The 19,939-nt window shown below is 42.2% G+C and overlaps 1 protein-coding gene across 1 annotated transcript in view; it reads right to left on the bottom strand.

Moving 5' to 3' along the window:
• Nucleotides 1–19,190, bottom strand: part of ANOS1 (anosmin 1) — a 227,008-nt gene extending 207,818 nt beyond the window's left edge. The window contains exon 1 of the mRNA XM_073616360.1: nucleotides 18,796–19,190. Coding sequence (XP_073472461.1) covers nucleotides 18,796–19,023 — 228 coding nt within the window. The 5' untranslated portion in view covers nucleotides 19,024–19,190. The remainder of the gene's footprint in view (nucleotides 1–18,795) is intronic.
• Nucleotides 19,191–19,939: the final 749 nt, after the last annotated feature.

Raw genomic sequence — 19,939 nt, 5'->3', positions numbered from 1 at the left:
AGTATAGGAAAGCACTTTTCCACTGACCACAAATGTAAAGGGCACTACAGTTTTCACTCTATAGAGCAGGGGAATGTTAAAAAAACAAAACAACTTCTCTGGGTGTCAAATATGCTAGACACACTACATTCTTTATAACTTACTGACCACACAAATATGCTGTTAGAGATGTAATCATTTAGTAGGGCTTTCCCGAGACATGAAGATTATTTTGTGAGATCCCCTGTATTAATAGGGTTGAGAAAGGGTGGTCCAAAGTGAATAATTATAATGAGGGGAGAAGGGGACAAAGAACATGGAGGGACTAATGGGGGCTTTCAGCATAATGCCTATCCCAGCAGGCTTAAAAAAAAAAAAAACTGAGGAGCTTGCTAGGAGCTCGTTGTATTAACTATGCAATGTTAGTACAGCAATCTCCCCGCTGTGCTATTCTGTTCTGACAGGAACAACCCACTGCCAGAACACTGGTCAGCCTTTGCAACCATTGGCTGAAAGCACTGATTGGATTCCGATCGACTGCTGGTCTTCGAGCATGCTTCTTCAAGAGAAACCAGTCGTGAGATTAGCCGGTTCCTACTGTACCAGCTGTTTTCGGCCACGTGTATGGGGCTATAAGAGTAGTAAATCAATTTCCAGTCTCTGAGAATTAATGGCATATATAAAATAAATGAGATAAATTAAACGGTAATGTTTTTCCTCAATGAACTTAGGCTTTGTACTGCTTCAGCTCACAAAACTCTTGTCTCACTTGTGTTCAGACATTTGCAGTTTAAAATGAATGTTGAACTTGCTCTACAAATTAACCTATTCGGCAGTAAAGCCTGCGGTCAGTAAAATGACAGTAGCCAGAAAATGTCATGTTTCTAAAAAAATTCCTAATCTGAACAGATCACTAAATGTGAATAGTCAGCAAATACCAAGTCAGTAAATACTGTAGGTCAGTAAATGTCAACAGTAGTAAAGCAAATACTACATGTCTGTTAATTCTTTTTTGAAAATCCGCTTTTCTCTTACAGCACACAGATTTATATGATGTGATATGATTTGCACATTGGTATAAAGACAGTATAAATCAAAGTTATTTAATGTAAAAAACAAAACAAAAACAAAAACAAAAAAGGGTTGTAAGTTAAATTAAAGTATATATAAAAGCAAAACTTTTTTTCTTACTTTTGGATAAAAGGGAGATGGATTAGGACGCCTGGTACTCTATTTGTGCTGTTTACCATTATCATTGAAAATGAAAGTAAAAAATTCAACATCAGAAAAGTAATAAACAGGAAATCTTGCAATGGGGACACTAGTTCTGGTGACCTGGGGGTACCCAAAAGATTCCCTTAATTTGTAGGGATTTCCTCTCCCTTACTGTTTTGGCTATGAAACAGGAAGTGAAGAGAAATCTCCCCAATGGGATACAGATTGCAAAAATAAACCTTAATGGTGTTATAACCCTCCCTTACTCTAGCCAAAATGGATTAAAAATGTTTATTATTATAGTTCTACTTTAAAGGATAAGTGCAATTAAAACAAAGTGTATTTATCCTTTTTGCCCCCCTCCCCTGACCTGATTCCTCCATAGATCCATACTTACCTCTATTGGACAGCCATGGGTTTACACTTTGTTTACATCCAGTGATGCAACTCTTCATTGTCCTGTATTAGTGCCCCATAGACTTTTATGGGGCAGCTTGCCGATGCCAGAGAGGATCAAAGACGGTCCCATAGTCTATAGCAGTGTTTCTCAACCGGGGTGCCGCGCCACTCAGGGGCGTCGTGAGGAGTCCTCAGGGGTGCCGTGGCAACAGCCCGATCTGAGCGATCCTCTGCTAGCGCCTGTGCGACAGGAGGGAGAGAGCACTGTTAACTCCTGAGTACAGAGGAGGCAGAGTGCTCAGTTCCCCCCCCCCTCCCCGCTCCTATCTGTACTCTTATCAGCAAATCAGAAAGCTGAGTTCACTTCCCGACCACGTCCTACCAAACGATGACTTCATTGGTTGCTAAGGACTTGCCGGCAAGAGTACAGAGAGGATCAAAGAGCAGAGGAGGAGCAGGCTGAGCTCTCTGCCTCTTCTGTACACAGGAATTAACAGTGCTCTCCCCCCTGTAGCACAGGAGCTAACAGAAGATCACTCAGATCTGAATGTACAGGAAGGAGCGGAGCTGGGGGAAGAGGAGAGAGCACAGCCTCCTCCTGGCTCTCTACCCTCTTCTTTTGCTGCTGCCGCTACTGTAGGGACAGAATTTGTGCTATGAAGAGGGGGGATTTAGGGAGGTTTTTGCTAGGTGAGGGATTTGGAAATGGGTGGGGGGTTTGTGCTAGGAGAGGGAATTTTAAGGTGATCTGTGCTAGGAGGCTGATTTAAAGGGGGGGGGGGGGTGTGCTATGAGGGGGGATTTTGGAGGGTTTGTGCTAGGAGGGGGGATTTGTGCTAGGAGGGGGAATTTTGGGGGAAGGGGGGTTTAAAACCTATAGACCACTTTACTTTGCCTCACAATACAGTACATTTTAGGGCTTGTTCACACCAGGTGCAAAATCACATCTTCCCGTACCACACAAAAATGTGCTGCCTTTTGCAGATGTGCGTGGGTGCCATTCATTCTTAATGACGCCCCCACGCATCTAGCAAATGTGTGTACATTTGCGCCTGCTAAAATGCTAAAGTACCATGTGTTTTGGTGCTGTTCAATTTGAATGCATGCCAGCACCATTTTGTGTGTTTCACACTCATAGAGCAGCTTATTAAAAAAATATGACGTGGGAATTCGCAAAAAAAGTGCGTGCGCTCAAATGCACGTCCTGGTGTGAACGAGCCTTCAGATTGGTGTGCCCTGGGGTTGTGTGCAATTCTAAAGGTGCCTTGACTGAAAAAAAGGTGGAAAAACACCGGTCTATAGCACTATAAAGTTAGGTCAAGAGGATAAGGAGCAAGGAGGATACCATTACTTTGTTTTAACCTCCCTGGCGGTTTTCCCGAGTGTGGCTCGGGGTTAAAATTCAGGACCATTAGCGGTAACCCCGAGCCACACTCGGGATTACATCGCAGGATCCTGGTGCCTCCTTACTTACCTTGTCCCCAGGATCCTGCGATGTCCCCCGCAGTGTCTGCGGGCTGTGTCCTGTTCCGAAGCCTCTCTGTGCCAGGCTCCGTTCCCTGCGAGCGTCGCGACGCACGGGGGCGGAGCCTGGCGGCAAATTCAAAAAAATGTAAAAAGCATAACACATACAGTACTGTAATCTTACAGATTACAGTACTGTATGAAATCATTTCACATCCCATTTGTCCCCAGTGCTCTGGCCCATGCCCTGCATGCAGTTTTATATTGCATATACTGTTCTTTCTGCCTGGAAACTGGAGATTGTCCATAGCAGCCAAAAAGTGTCCCTTTACATCAAAAATGGCTTTAGACCAGCTAGAAAACAGCGATAGTAAATTAGAACACTTGCAGAATTGAGCGATAGTGAATCGTGTGGAAATTTATTTTATTACTATTTATTTTTATTTTTTTTAATTATTATTTTTTTTTTATTATATTATAATTTATGTTTTTGTGTTTCAAACTTTATCATACCCGGGATATCTACTAGACTCTTGTTTGGACAGATTTAAGTGTGTTATTGTTAAGAATTACAGGCCTACAATATAAAACGCCAAATTTCCATGCAAAATAATTGTACCGCTTTCAGCACCTAAAATCAGAAAGAATCATACCGCCAGGGAGGTTAAAGTGCACTTATCCTTTAACGGAGCCTGCTCATGATAACTTTTTTTAATATTATCTAAAAGTGTAGGTAAAGCCCAAACTTTTTTTTAGTTTTATATAGAGTGGGGAAGGGTTAGAACCCATGTCAAATTTTTATTGCTGTCTATATATTCTCTCACTATATTGTCCTGTGACCATTAACCCCTTGGCGCCGGCCGCACACAAATATGCGGTCTCTCAGCGCCTGGTCCTTAGCGCTGAGGGGCCGCATATTTGTGTGAATTGTTGTCCATGCTGCTGTGCCAACAGCATGCGCAGTGCATGCTACCGACACTGTTACTGGTGCCTGACCAAAAGTTTTCAGATCACATGACCGGCGTGACAGCCAATCACGTCGTTTACGTGCTCTTAAGCCCCATCCTACCTCCCATAAACCTCTTAAAGGGCCGGGAGGCACCGGCGTGAAGAGGTTAACACTGAGACAGTAAGTGAGCGACTTCTTTACGACCAATTGACTTCTGTACATGCAACCTGTTGGAAATTTTCCACATGAACAACACCTCTGGCTATAGCCGGCAGTGCTGATCAGTGTATTGTGACCATGGGGAAGTCTCTCCGCTGTCAGAATACAATACCTCAGCAGCAGTGATTCCCCCTTCTACCTCAAGTATGTAGATGGTGGAATGGAGTCATTTCTGGGGTTTTCTTGTTCAACATGCTGATTGAACGAAAAAAAAAAAATGAATCATGTATGAGCTACTTTAGTATGCAGCCATATACTAAGCACTATGTTGCCAGGGTCAGTCCCACAAGGAAGTGGACATGTTTCTCAACAGATCACCAAGCTGCTCACTCCGTACTGCACCGTTAATGGTGACGATGGTGGTGGTGGTTGCACTGGTAATTGCACCATACTTGGCCTTGTCCAAGAATTCAGTTAGTACATGTTTGTTTCCAAAAAGTGAGTTCCTGCCAGCTTCAAACAGCACTGATTCAACAAAACACAATATTTCATTGCACCCTACACCATAGCTTCCAAATGCCCCTCATTAGGAGGAACTGTCCTCTTTGGACACCAAATCCTTCTGTCCCTTGTGAAGCCTCAACTGCCCCTTCTTTTGGTCTGATGTGTTGCTATACAAAATATATTATTTTACTACCAAAAGTGCTATGCTGCACTCAACTTTTCAGCAGACTTCTTTATTACTATATTTGTTATTTTGGAAAACCAATACAAAGGAAAAATAGAGATCAAAAAAAGACGTGTGTGAGTTAGCCAATAATCTTTTGCATAGTAGATGTTTGTGGCCCGTGTAACTGAGGTCATTATATGGATGTGTCCTTTGCCTTTATACTGTGGGCTAATAGGTGTCCCTCTTTATCATTTCAGTTAGTTGGGAGGTATGCTACACACATTCTATACTTGGACCTCACAATACTCCTGCCTTGCTCCAAGTACATCAATATTATTAGTCCACTGTTGTTGCCATTTGTCGGCAATGTACTGGATACTTTTTAGTTCCAGTTCCAATCCATGCATTAGCAATATCTACCCTGGCTATCATATGTCATCCTATGTAATGCACAAGAGAATAAAGGAGCCCATTACATCAGCTATTAAAGTCATATATTGATCCCCTACTTCTGAACAAAGCAGTCCACAATTATTTAAATGGGACCAAACTTACAGTATAAATACATAAGGTCATGGGTTCAATGCTACCCTAAGGGACTTTCTGAGTTTACACTTGATCAGCTCAACACCTTCCAAAATACAGCACAGGTGTCCGCTTCCCTGGAAAATAGTGTCTTCTTCCTAAGGAACATGCAACCCCTCCATAAATCTTACCTATGATTCACAGAAAACTGTCTGCTTGAGTTATTGCCCAGTATTAGAAACATGAGATAAAGGTCATTTCAGTTAAACAGTTTCTTAAACGAAAATGATCTGCACTTGAGCAGTTTGGTGCTTCACAAATGGTCACAAGCAAATGGCCTGCGGGGAAAATGTCAACCCGTATTTCACTTCGTGTCACTTGAAAAGGCAAGTCACAATGGTGACCACAAGCAACATTTGTGCACAGTGACCACTAACTCAGATCTATTGTCCATGCGTTGCATCTCAAAACACAGCTCTCATTACAAGTTCACCTTTGCAGGACAGAACCTTTACAAAGTTATCAAAAGAAAAAGTAAGGCTATAATATACCATTTAGAGACTGACCATATGTCAGTATACATTACTTCTTTATCTACTGACCTTTACCGCTTTTATTCTATCAGTCACTTAATTACCATTTTCTGCATATTCTATCTACACTATCAGCATAAGATATACTTCACTGCATGTAATAAATACTATTACCATCAAATATATTGTTCCACTTCTATGTTTGCATGTGCATCATATGCAAGAATCTTATTGGAAAAAATGACTGGAGCTGTCATTTGTGCTGTCACTGATAAGAAAACTGGAATAAGTAAATCTGTCAGAGCGGTTTAGAACAGACAGTGGAATTTTAGATTTTCCCGAGATTCACCATACTATCCATGATGGATCATTAAACATTATCACGTCACCGGCCACTTTATTAGGTACACCTGTTCAATTGCTTGGTAACACAAATGGTTAATCAGCCAATCACATGCCAGCAACTCAATGAATTTCGGCATCTAGACGTGGTGAAGATGAATTGCTGAAGTTCAAACCGAGCATCAGAACGGGAAGAAAGGAGATTTAAGTGACTTTGAACATGGCATGGTTGTTGGTGCCAGACGGGTTGGTCTGAGTATTTCAAAAACTGCTGATCTACAGGGATTTTCACACACAACCATCTCTAGGGTTTACAGAGAATGGTCCGAAAAAGAGAAAATAACCAGTGAGCGGAAGTTGCATGGAGGAAAATGTCTTGTTGATGTCAGAGGATAATGGGTAGACTTGTTTGAAATAATAGAAAGGCAACAGTAACTCAAATAACCACTTGTTACAACCAAGGTTTGCAGAATACCATCTCTGAATGCACAACACATCGAACCTTGAAACAGATGGGCTACAGCAGCAGAAGACCACACTGGGTGCTACTCCTGTCAGCTAAGAACAGTTGGACAATAGAAGATTGGAAAAACGCTGCCTGGTCTGACAAGTCTCAATTTCAGCTTTGACATTCAGATGGTAGGGTCAGAATTTGGCCTAAACAATGTGAAAGCATGGATCCATCCTACCTTGTATCAATGGTTCAAGCTAGTGGTGTAATGGTGCGGGCAACATTTTCTTGGCAAATTTTGGGCCCCTTAGTATTGAGTATCGTTTAAACATCAAGGCCTGCTTGAGTATTGTTGCTGACCATGTCCATCCCTTTATGACTACAGTGTACCCATCTTCTGATGGCTACTTCCGGCAGGATAATGCATCATGTCACAAAGCTCAAATCATCTCACCACTGGCTTCTTGAACATGACAATGAGTTCACTGTACTCCAATGGCCTCCACAGTCAACAGATCTCAATCCAATAGTACTCCTTTGGGATGTGGTGGGACGGGAGATTCGGATCATGGATGTGCAGCCAACAAGTCTACAGCAACTGTGTAATGCTATCATGTCAATATGGACCAAAATCTCTGAGGAATGTTTCCAACATCTTATTGAATCTATGCCATGAAGAATTAAGGCAGTTCTGAAGACAAATGGGGGTCCAACCCAGTACTAGCAAGGTGTACCAAATAAAGTAGTCAGTAAGTGTATGTTTGCCATCATTATTCATCAAAACGTTCACCTACAACAGGAAATACTGATATACTGTATGTCTGATGTGTGTGATAGCACTGAACCAATAGAAGTGAGACTTTTGGCTGTGATAGATATACAGTGGAGTGCGTCTTCCTTTAAAGGAGCTGATCTTTGATGAAGGTATAATGTGGGTGGACCTTGTTCTGGTTCTAGGCTGTTACCTTATAGATCAGGACAAAAAGAGCGCAGCATTTTTTATAAAGCAGCGAATTTGTAAAGCAGTGAATATTACAAGACTGATTTTGTAACAAGGCCAGTCCTACATCTTCCAATTTTTACAATCCATGAAGGGCCCCCCGACTTCCCTCTGAGCCTAAGGCCTTTCCCATTGATCCTGGGGCCCTTTACTCCCATCACGGGGCCCTTTATTGAAGTTTAATAGTGCCCCCCCCCCCCCACCTGCCATCTTGGGTAGGGTTGCCACCTTTTTTGCAAGCCAAACCTGAACACTTTAGCGGTGCATGGCACTTTTTCTTTTTGTAGTATACACTACTACACATATAGTGTGTGATTAAATAACATTTCTAATCATGTGGATTTAATCACAAGAGTCCACAGAGTTTTCCCTTTACATCTAAATCCATATCAGAGTCTGCAGAGTGCCCCTTACATCAGAGTCCTCAGAGCGTCCCTTACGTCAGAGTCTACAGAGAACCCCTTACATCTGTGTCCGCAGTGCCCCTTCCACATCAGATACCGCAGAGCCCCCTTACATCAGAGTCCGCAGAGCCCCCTTACATCAGAGTCCACAGAGCGTCCCTTACTTTAGAATCCACAGAACCCTATTTACATCAGAGTCTACAGAGAAGCGCTTACATATGTATCCGCAGTGCCCCTTCCACATCAGAGTCCGCAGAGCCCCCTTACATCAGAGTCTGCAGAGCCCCCTTACATCAGAGTCCGCAGAGCCCCCTTACATTAGAGTCCACAGAGCCCCCCTTACATCAGAGTCTACAGAGAACCCCTTGCATCTGTGTCAGCTGTGCCCCTCCCACATCAGAGTCTGCAGAGCCCCCCTTACATTAGAGTCCACAGAGCACCCCTTACATCAGAATCCACAGAGCCCTACTTACATTAGAGTCAGCAGAGCCCTGTTACATCAGTGTCAACAGAGCCCCTCTCACATCAGAGTCTGCAGAGTCCTCAGAGTCCATAAAGCACCCCTTACATCAGAGTCCACAGACCCCCCCTTACAGCAGAGTCCACACAGCCCCCTTGCATTAGAGTCCGCAGAGCCCCTCTTACCTCAGAGTTTGCAGCACCCCCCTTACATCAGAGTCCACAGAGCCCCTCTCACATCAGAGTCTGCAGAGTCCTCAGAGTCCATAAAGCACCCCTTACATCAGAGTCCACAGACCCCCCTTACAGCAGAGTCCATGAAGCACCCCTTACATTAGAGTCCACAGAGCCCCTTACATCAGAGTCTGCAGAGAACCTCTTACATCAGAGTCCACACAGCCCCCTTGCATTAGAGTCCGCAGAGCCCCTCTTACCTCAGAGTTTGCAGTGCCCCCCCTTACATCAGAGTCCACAGAGCATCCCTTACATCAGAGTCTGCAAAGCTCCCCTTACATCAGAGTTAATGGTGCGCCCCTTACATCAGAGTCTGCGGAGAGCCCCTTACATCAGAGTCCACAGAGCCCCCCTTCGATCAGAATCCGCAGAGCACCCCTTACATCAGAGTCCACAAAGCCCCCTTACATCAGAGTTAATGATGCGCCCCTTACATCAGAGTCTGCGGAGAGCCCCTTACATCAGAATCCACAGAGCCCCCCTTCGATCAGAATCCGCAGAGCACCCCTTACATCAGAGTCCACAAAGCCCCCTTACATCAGAGTTAATGGTGCGCCCCTTACATCAGAGTCTGCGGAGAACCCCTTACATCAGAGTCCACAGCCCCCCTTCGATTAGAATCCGCAGAGCACCCCTTACATCAGAGTCCACAAAGCCCCCTTACATCAGAGTCTGTGGACTGTAATGTAAAGGGGAACCCTGATTTAAGGGGGGCTCTGATTTAAGAGGGAATGCTGTGGACTCTGGTGTAAAGGGGAACTCTTATGTAAGGGAATCTCTGTTCACCAAAGCCCCCCCCCCTTACATCTGAGTCCCTCTTATATTAATACACACGGGGAGGAAGGAGAGAGAAAGGAGGGAGGGGGGACACTTCACAGTGGATGGATAAATGGATCGGCAGGTTGAACCTTTCCTCTTCTGGCTGCTGGGCTTCAAACCTCCCGCCCACATGTTCCCTTCTCTGAGGCACAACACTGCCTTAAAGTGTGGGCGGGGCAGACACAGGAGGAGAGGGGGAAGTGTCAGCATTGGCACTGGGCTGTGAGAGAGACACTCGCAGCTCAGAGCCCTGCAGCCGCTAGGGAGCCACAGTCTCTTGCCCCCCCAACAAAGTGGCAGAACTTCAGGGCTGGGACACAAGTGCGACTTTTGCGACCCTGGTTGTTCCGCCACTGACTAAACCCTTAACAAGCAAACACCCTTGCTCTTATCTACGGTTTTTGTACATGTAAAAATAGATCAATATAAGCACATTTATTTGTATATACTGTATGTTTTGTTTTTTTTCAATTGCTGTACAATACCTTTAAAAAAAAATAACGATAGATAGATAGATAGATAGATAGATAGATAGATAGATAGATAGATAGATAGATAGTTTTCACTAATCGATCAATTTACTAATCAATCTCTCTGTCCTTGTCTCTCTGTCTCTGTCTCTGTCTCTCTCTCTCTCTCACATTTCTTTGTATATCTATCTATCTATCTATCTATCTATCTATCTATCTATCTATCTATCTATCTATCTATCTATCTATTGTTAATCTACCTGTATCCACCTAATCGATCAATCAATCAATCAAACAATTGATCTCTATCTGACCCTCTCCTTGATAGATGATAGATAGATACAAATAATACTGATGGAATAGGAGAGGGTCGGAGAGAGATCAATTGATTGATTGATTAATCGATTAGGTGGATACAGGTAAATTAAAGACAGACAGATATACATAGAAAGGCGAGAGAAAGAGAGAGAGATACAAGGACAGAGAGATTGATTAGTAAATTGATTGATTAATGGAAACAGGTAGATTAGTGATAGATAGATAGATAGATAGATAGATAGATAGATAGATAGATAGATAGATAGATAGATAGATAGATAGATAGATAGATAGATAGATAGATAGATAGATGCCTTTATCCACCTAATTTGTTTATCTATCTATTTCTATCTGTCTATCTATATCTTTCTATCTCTAACCTTTTTATTTGTATATTTCTATCTATCTATCTATCTATCTATCTATCTATCTATCTATCTATCTATCTATCTATCTATCTATCTATCTATCTATCTATCTATCTATCTATCTATCTATCTATCTATCTACAGCAGTGTACAATAACGTTGTAGCTCCCTCTTCTGTCTAAAACAGTAATTGTCACATAGTCAGCTCAGGACTGCTGTGCCCCTTCAGTTTGGGAGTGATGATCTATCCACTTTCCCACACCAGAGGACTCAGTTATACAGTATATTACATTTATATTTACAAAAAAAAGGAGTATGTCTCGTATTTTAATCTCTAGCAACTACACATCTAAAGTTGTACATTCAAGTCTTTTTGGGTTTCTCAATCAATTTGTGGTGAAATGGTCCATGGATGTTTTGCTTTCCTTTCTTACCAAACCACAGACCACAAAACCATGTTTTGTCATGTTTTATGGTCAATGGCTCTGCTGAGGCACCAAAAATAACAGGTTTGTGTTTATTGCGTTATTTGTGTGTTTTCGTTGAAAAGGACACAATTGTCAGGACTGATCAGGCAGACTAGCTAATGTCACTTCTGACATCTCCCTTCACTCCACTGTACTGTATATACCAAAATGAAGAGCCTGGTACAAGTCCTGTGGGCCTAGTTCATAAGCCAAAGAGATATACGTAAAATGCATCATAACCCATAACAACCAATCAGAATTTACCGATTTGAGTCTTATACTTTGACATGTATATGCCAAAACAATCCTATAGATACATACTATAGTTATCCCTGTTGGTTTTCTGGCCAAAGTTACATTACAATATAAAGAATATATTGTAGCTATGTGTTCATTTTTTAAATAATTACATTTTTCTATTTAGAAAAGATAGAATTTTTTTAAATCTGTCCTTGTGTAAAAAAGAACAAAAAAAAGCAATTCACACTTCTGCTGACAGGAATAAGGCAAGCACAGAACTGCAACTATTGCTAAAAACAAAAAACCTCCCACACATACACACACACACGAGGCAAACATTCACGAGGTAAATGAAAAAAAGGTCTGTGAAACCTTGAAACACAGGATAATTGTAAACAAGTGAACAGCCCTCCCTACATCCAGTCTAGTGTTACATGAAAATACCTCAGAGTATGTCATATTTTCTGCATGTCATCCCAGCCGTAAGATAATCTGAGTTCAATGTTCCCCTCATTAAAGGACAATGTTTATGGTGTGTGTGGTTCCTGATATGCTACCCCACAGCGAGCCATCTTCTCACATAAATGTATCCCACATGGACGTCTCCTTCCACCAAACCCACTCCCGGCTTTTTCCATTTCAGCTTTTTGCCCCCAGAAGGTCAGCTAATAACGATGTGGATTTCATAGGTTAATAGGTGAGCAGGGATTTTCTTTTCTTGTTTGGGATAAAAAAAACCCTCTGCCTTTAAGTGGAAGACTTATCAACCAGGAGCCTGGGGCGGAAAGCCAAGCAAAAGGGACCAGATTATCATTTCTGAAGCCCTCTCGCTTTTTTATTACTTCAGCATGCTGTGACAGACCTCACCGAGGTGGCGTTTGTCACTCTAATGCCCAACAGGTGCCAGCCACTTCCACATGACGATCGTCGGCTAAAACTCTTCAGCAGACAAACTAAACAAATACATACCATACAAGCATCTATGGGCTACACAGAGACATAAGATTCGGGTAACACTACAATAAATAACACATGTTGTATAAACTTGTACACGGAAGAAATAACACTTTCCACCAAGTGATAAGAAGGCGAATGCTAAAGAATAAAACTTTACACCAGACAGACTAGCTATGAAGGACCAAGGTTTAGGAAGAGATAATGAGGGCTCTCTCACACTAGAACGCAGGCGTTAGCATGCACAGTGTTAGCGTGTGCTGACATGTGCTGCGTGTTTCTATAAGCTCCATTTTAATTGACCTGGATGGTAAAACGTAGGTAAACCACACAAAGTGCAGAGGACAAACTCAAAAGGTCCCGCTTAAACGCCCCAATAGATTGCTCTAGCCGTCTTACTGCGCTGCTTCCAGGTGCTGGTCAGCATATGCACAGGCTCGATCGGGTCTACAAGAAAATGGCGCCCAGCCGCACTCTGTCCAGACACATTAGCAATCACAATTATATTAATATGGCATCAACTTGGTTCCCACCTATGGGAGGCCCTTCTAACGTATTTCACCCAATTTCAGGCCTATTCGTAGAGGCTTGAAATTGGTTGAAACATGTCACAGGGAGGTTCTCCCATGGATGGAAATCAAGCCAAAGTCATTTTAATATAATCTTGATAAAGAGCGGTTGGGTGCCATTTTCTTGTAGACCCAAAATGCAGCTTGCAGGACTCCTGAACCTCTACTTTTTCCCTTTGCTTCCTTTTGTTTGGAATGAGCAGTGCACGTTTGTTGCAGTCATGTGCACTGCTCTATGCACACCACACATCCCTATAGTCCATAGTTCATCCTGCCCACTGCAGCCCTTTAACTGAGACTTAACGGGTAAGTTCAACTTTACACATGTTGCCAAAAAGGTTCAGTGTCTCCAATATATTAACATGATGTGCTCCGTCCTCCAAACAAATGCCCACCTCTTCAGCTGCTGACAACAATGTCCTCCCCAATGCATTTTGCAAATGGCTGGATGCACCCAGCGCCAGATGTCAATCCTGGAAATACCAAAACAAGCATTCCTTGCCCCGCTCCCCATCCATGGATGTGCAGTCTTCTCTCCTTTACTCTCACAAACACACTGAGATGTGAGAGAGAGTAGACTGCACATGTGCATATGGGGGGGGGGGGGGGGCAGGAGTGCCTGTTATGGGATTTCTGGGGTTGCATATCTTGCACTGGGTGCACATTGGATTAGGGAGGACATTATTGTCAGCTGCTGAAGAGGTAAGTCTTTGTTTAGAAAGCAGAGCACAGCATTTTAATATATTGGGGACACTGTGATGCACGAATGCATGAGGACCTTTTTTAGAAACTTGTGTAAAGGTGAACTTTAAACCATTTAGAGTGACATTAAACTCTAGTTTAAAAATAAATTCTATTCAAGTATGTGTTCTCAACTTAAAAAAGTCCCTTCCGTTGTTCTCAGCCTGCAAATCTTCAAATTTTCTTTTGCTGCTGTGATCCAACTTCACGTTAGAGGGTGGCTATGTCTGTTCTCCATGGTATGTAGGAATGTAGCCACCTTCTCTTGCTCACTCCCAAGATGAACTATGGACTATAGGGATGTGTGGTGTGCATAGAGCAGTGCACATGACTGCAACAAACGTGCACTGCTCATTCCAAACAAAAGGAAGCGAAGGGAAAAAGTAGAGGTTCAGGAGCTCATGGAGGACATTACAAGGAGGCAGAAAAACACAATAAGAAACAATTTAATGTAAAATTGATTACATCGGCATTGAGCAGTGGATGTGTATGTATCATTTTTAGAGATTAAAGATATCCTTCAGTGTCTCTTTAATAGGGAGGAATGGAACAGACTTCCCGACCACAAGACGTGACCCCTGTGATTGGCTGTCACAGGGTCACATGACAAAATTGCCAGAGGCAAGATCGCTAAGAGGCTTCCTGTTGGTCCCTAATGAATTAACCCCTCTATAGCTGAGGCAGCAATGAAGATTCAGCAGCATTTGGGACAGCAACAGAGTAACATCTTACAAGCAGCCTCTTTTCGATTGAATGGCTGGCGATTTGTCCCTAGCGGCAGAATCACCCATCTGTCATCTGCCTAACAGTTTTCCCAGTTAACCAAACAAGAGACCTTACCATGTCTGTGAAGGTTCTCATTTATCCGGATCATAATATCATACAGTATTAGTTAGTCACCTTTAACTGGACCTGGTATGTAATGTTGAAGGTGTTTCACCATTCATCCTCTCAGAGATGAGTTTCAGGAATCTTTCCCTGGTGTTTACAGCTAAACAGATAACTCAGTCACCTTAACCCAATTACCATGTTATTGGTTAAAGCAGCAATAGATGGTTAGAAAATCATTGGAAAAAAACATTTGAAAAGCCTGATCGTTTGACTTTCTAAATATTAGTGGGTTCATCTCGATTCGCCAAATGCAAAGTTTTATGGCCAACCAACAAACCATTATGTCGGAATTTTGTTGCATAAACAAACAATTTTCTAAATGCTAGTAGAAAAATCGATTGGAAAGAGTTTGCAAAAACATACAACGCATTGTAAACTGTAAACCCCAGAAGCACAAGAAACACATACAGTACGCAAATGGGACAAAAAATGTACCATTTATGTTGTTAATGATCAATATTATGTCAACTGGGTAAACATTTTGATACAACAATGGTGTTATTGCATGCACGTTCAACAGATCTTTATCAAATTTGAATGTTTTCTCAAACGATTTTCCATCTATAGCCAGCTTTACTCATATGGTTATAAATGTTAGGTGTGTTCCTGACACTCATCGGGACTCGGGAAGCTACTTGCAGTAGTGGTAAAACATCTTCAGCATTATAGACAAGTCTACTTGTATGTGACTAAGTGGTGATACGATTTTTTGCTGTGCTATTAAATTCTGCCAGCAGGGGGCACAGGGAGCATTCCTGTCCAGCAGAATGCAATGGTTACTGCCAGCGGCTATAGCTGTATGTAGAAAAACCCAACAGGCTGGTTGTACCCAAGTCAATCAATGGATCAACTTGGGTACAATCAGCCTCTTCATACATGGATCAAAATGTGGCTGGTCCCTGCTAAACTGGCCAAATTCAATCCATGTATGGCTGGCTTTACTATTGCTAGATGTGAAGACAACCTTGAAATTATCACTACAATTGATCTATGACTGATAAACTCTGGACTCACCAAAGACCTCTGCTAGATCAAGGTTTACAGAAAAGGTTATTATGAGGATGTATCACATCAGCAAGTCATATTCAACTAGATTTGGTCTTCTAATGTTGAATATGTTAACCCGTATGGTTGGGTGTATTCCTGCTTACACTCATCTAGACTGAGGAATCTACTTAGGTTAGTGGCAAAACATCTTCAGCACTAAAACAAGTCCAGTTGTATATGACTAACTACTACTAGCTCTGTGAAGCCAACCTTAAAAAATGATTATCACTTGGATGGATTCATGACTGGTAAACTCTGAAGTCAGCGCAAACTCCTTCTAAAGCAAGGTTTTGCAGAAGTGATTGGTATGAAGATAGATCAGCAAGTCACATTCAACTGGACCTGGTCTGTAATGATAAAGACATTTCATCACTCATCTAAGTAGCTTCTTCAGGTCAGATGAGTTTCAGGAACTATGTAAGGATGATCTTGGAAATGATTATCACTTGGATGGACCTTTGACTGATAAACTCTGGAGTCAGCGCAAACCTCTGCTACATCATAACACTTTTCTCGGCTGAGGAACCTACTTGGATTAGTGCCAAAACATTTTCAGCACTATAGAACAAGTTCAGTTGTATGTGACTTACTACTACTAGTTATGTGACGCCAACCTTGGAAATCTAGGATTGATAAACCCTACAGTTAGCACAAACCTTTGCTAGATCAAGGCTGGCAGAAGAAGTTATTATGAAGATGTGTCATATTAGCACAATTATCTCAATCGTTTACCCCAGAGGAACCCATAAAATTAGGTCATTGTGGTCATTGGGAAAATGCCTCCTACACTTGTGGTGAAAATGCCTCCTACACTTGTGGTGGGAAGAATGCCCCCTTACAGGTTGGCCTGAATGACACCCTTGCAGTCATACTGCTGCCTCTTCCAAGTAGTGTTTGACCTAGAATTTGGAAGGCACCATTGGATGGAAGGTCAGTTAGCCAGAACTCAAGGAACCCCTATACATCACTGGAGGAATCTTAGGGTTCCGTGGAACCCTGGTTGAGAATAGCTGTATTATCAAGTCACATTCACCTGGATTTGGTCTGTAATGTTGAAGACATGTTACCATTCATCCAAGTAGCTTCCTCAGCTCCAATGAGTAGCTAGGAACCCAAGTGTTAATAGCTATTTAAAGACAACCTTGGAAATGATAATCACTTGGATGGTTTTATGGCTGATAAACCCTGGAGTCAGCACAACCTCTGCTAGACCAGGGCTTGCAAAAGAGATTAGTATCAAGATGTATCATATCAGCAGGTCACATTCAACTTGGACCTGGTCTGTAATGTTAAAGATGTTACTCATGTTGCTATAAATGCTGGGCATGTTCTTGACACTCATCTGGGCTCAGGAAACTATTTAGATTAGTAGCAAAACATCTTCAGCACTAGAAAAGAAGTCCAATTATTTATGACTAAATAGTGTTAGCTATGTGAAGCCAACCTTGGAAATCTTTGACTGATGAACTCTAAAATCAGCACAAACCTCTGCTGGGTCAAGGCTTGCAAAAGAGGTTTGTATGAGGACTTGCAGGTCACATTCAATTGGACACTGTCTGTTATTTTGAAGATATTACTCAAGTGACTTTAAATGTTAAGTATGTTCCTGACACTTATCTGGGAACAGGAAGCTACTTGGATTAGTGGCAACACATCTTCAGCACTAAAAAAGATGTCCAGTTGTATGTAACTAACTAGTACTAGCTATGTGAAGTTAACTATGGAAATAATTATGGCTTAGATTGATCTATGACTGATAAACTCTGGAGTCAGCACAAACCTATTTCAGATCAAGGCTTGCAGAAGAGGTTAGTATGAATGTGTATTATATCAGCAGGTCACATTCATCTGGACTTTGTAATGTTGAAGACATCTGTGGCTTTAAATGTTGGGTACTCTCCTGACACACATCTGGGTTCAATACTTGGATTAGTGGCAAAACATCTTCAGCTTTGTAGAAGAAGTCCTGTTGTATGTGACTAACTAGCATTAGCTATGTGAAGCTTGCTTTGGAAAGACTGATAAACTATGGAGTCAGCCCACACCTCTGCTAGGTCAAGGCTAAGACCTGCTAATGCAGGTCACATTCACCTGGACATGGTCTGTAATGTTAAAGATGTTACCTATGTGGCTTCAACGGTTGGGTATGCTCCTGACACTCATCTGGGTTCAAGAAGCTACTTGGATTAGTAGCAAAACATCTCCAGCTTTGTAGAAGTCCAGTTGTATGTGACTAAGTAGTACTAGCTATGTGAAGTCTACTTTTGAAATCTATGGCTGATAACCTATGAAGTCAGCCCAAACCTCTGCTAGGTCAAGGCTTGCAAAAAAGGTGAGTATGATGATGTATCACATCAGCAAGTCCTGTTCAACTGGACTTGGTCTGTAATGTTAAAGATTTTACCCATGTGGCTATAAATGTTTGAATTGGGCTCAGGAAACTACTTGACATTGTTAGCATTATAAAACAAGTCCAGTTGTGTGTAAATAACTATTACTAGCTATGTAAAGCCAACCTTGGAAATGATTATCAGTCATGGTGCTATGACTGATAAACTCTAGGGTCAGTCCAAACCTCTGCTAGGTCAAGGCTTGCAGAGGAGGTAAGTATGAAGATCAGCAAGTAACATCCAACTAGACATGGTCTGTAATGGTAAAGATGATACTCATTTGACTATAAATGTTGGAACTGGGCTTAGGAAGCTACCTGGATTAGTTGTAGAACATCTTTAGAATTATAGAACAAGTCTAGTTATATGTGGCTATTGGCTAACTACTACTAGCTCTGTAAAGCCAACATTGGAAATGATTACCAGTCATAGTTCTATGGAGACATCCCAAACTTTTGCTAGATCAGGACTTGCAAGCCATTCTACTGAAATATATTCAGATACCAGGAAACCCTGCCACGGCCACAATTCAGAAAGCAATTCCCAGGACAAAGATCCATTTTTTTAAAGTGAGCTTTTCTCCAATGACATTTAAAATAGGGTCTAGATGGCTAACACATAGATTCTGGCATAGCTTTGTGAATGGGATTGTCTATGACTGATGATCCCAGCAGCCAGCAGTATACTATCAGAGTTGTATGATCTGACTTTGGAGAAGCAGGGTCATAGATGTCCTACCTGGAAGTGTTTGAAGAATGCAGAGATGCGAGTGATGTGCAGGCTCAGACACCTGGACGTACATCTGGCTCTATAGACACTCAGCGTGGAGAACGACTCATCCTGCTTACGAGGAGAAGCTCCGGCAGCAGAAGCGGCAGCAGAGAAGTAGCCGGCAATCAGGCTGCCCCCCAACAATATAATCCACAGGGACAGGGTGACAGGAGAGCCGCGATCCTTCTGCAGCATCTTGTATAGGAGATGGATGGAGGAGCCTGGCTGAGATCACTGGGATCGGGACATAGGAGCCGCACAAACTAGCAAAGAAAGTTCACTCATTCAACTCTATGTGCTGCTAGACCTTCCACTCCCCCTCCTCTTACTGCTGCTTCTCACCACTCCTCTGCAGGCTGCGGCACCTCCCGGGGGCGGAGACAGCCTGACAGCTGCTCCGCTCATTGGCCGAGGGAACGAGCAGATTGACAGCACCCTGGACCGTCTATAGAGGGTGAGAAATATTCAATCAGACGGATGACAAAAGTCAGAGGATGCCCAGTGTGCTGTGTGTGCATGGAAGTGGGAGAGACAGAGAGGGAGAGAGAGACAGAGATATGTATATATAGAACGAGAGAGATAGGGATTGAGAGAGAGAGAGAGAGAGAGAGAGAGAGATTTATATACAGTATAGAGAGAGAGAGATTTATAGCGAGAAAGGGATATTTAAAGAGAGATTTAAATATATATATAGAGAGAGAGAGAAATTTGGAGAGAGAGAGAGAAATTTATATACATAGAGAGAGAGGGAGATATTTATATACAGTAGAGAGAGAGAGATTTATATACAGTATAGAGAGAGAGAGATTTATATACAGTATAGAGAGAGAGAGATTTATATACAGTATAGAGAGAGAGAGATTTATATACAGTATAGAGAGAGAGAGATTTATAGCGAGAAAGGGATATTTAAAGAGAGATTTAAATATATATATATATATAGAGAGAGAGAAATTTGGAGAGAGAGAGAGAAATTTATATACATAGAGAGAGAGGGAGATATTTATATACAGTAGAGAGAGAGAGAGAGAGAGAGAGAGAGAGCTATGTATATACAGCATGTATATATAGAGAGAGAGACATTTATATAGAGAGAGAGAGAGATTTATAG

The sequence above is a fragment of the Aquarana catesbeiana genome, linkage group LG02, assembly GCF_042186555.1.
Source record: "Aquarana catesbeiana isolate 2022-GZ linkage group LG02, ASM4218655v1, whole genome shotgun sequence".
Classification (NCBI taxonomy): Eukaryota; Metazoa; Chordata; class Amphibia; order Anura; family Ranidae; genus Aquarana; species Aquarana catesbeiana.
This window is presented reverse-complemented; position numbering and strand designations above follow the sequence as displayed.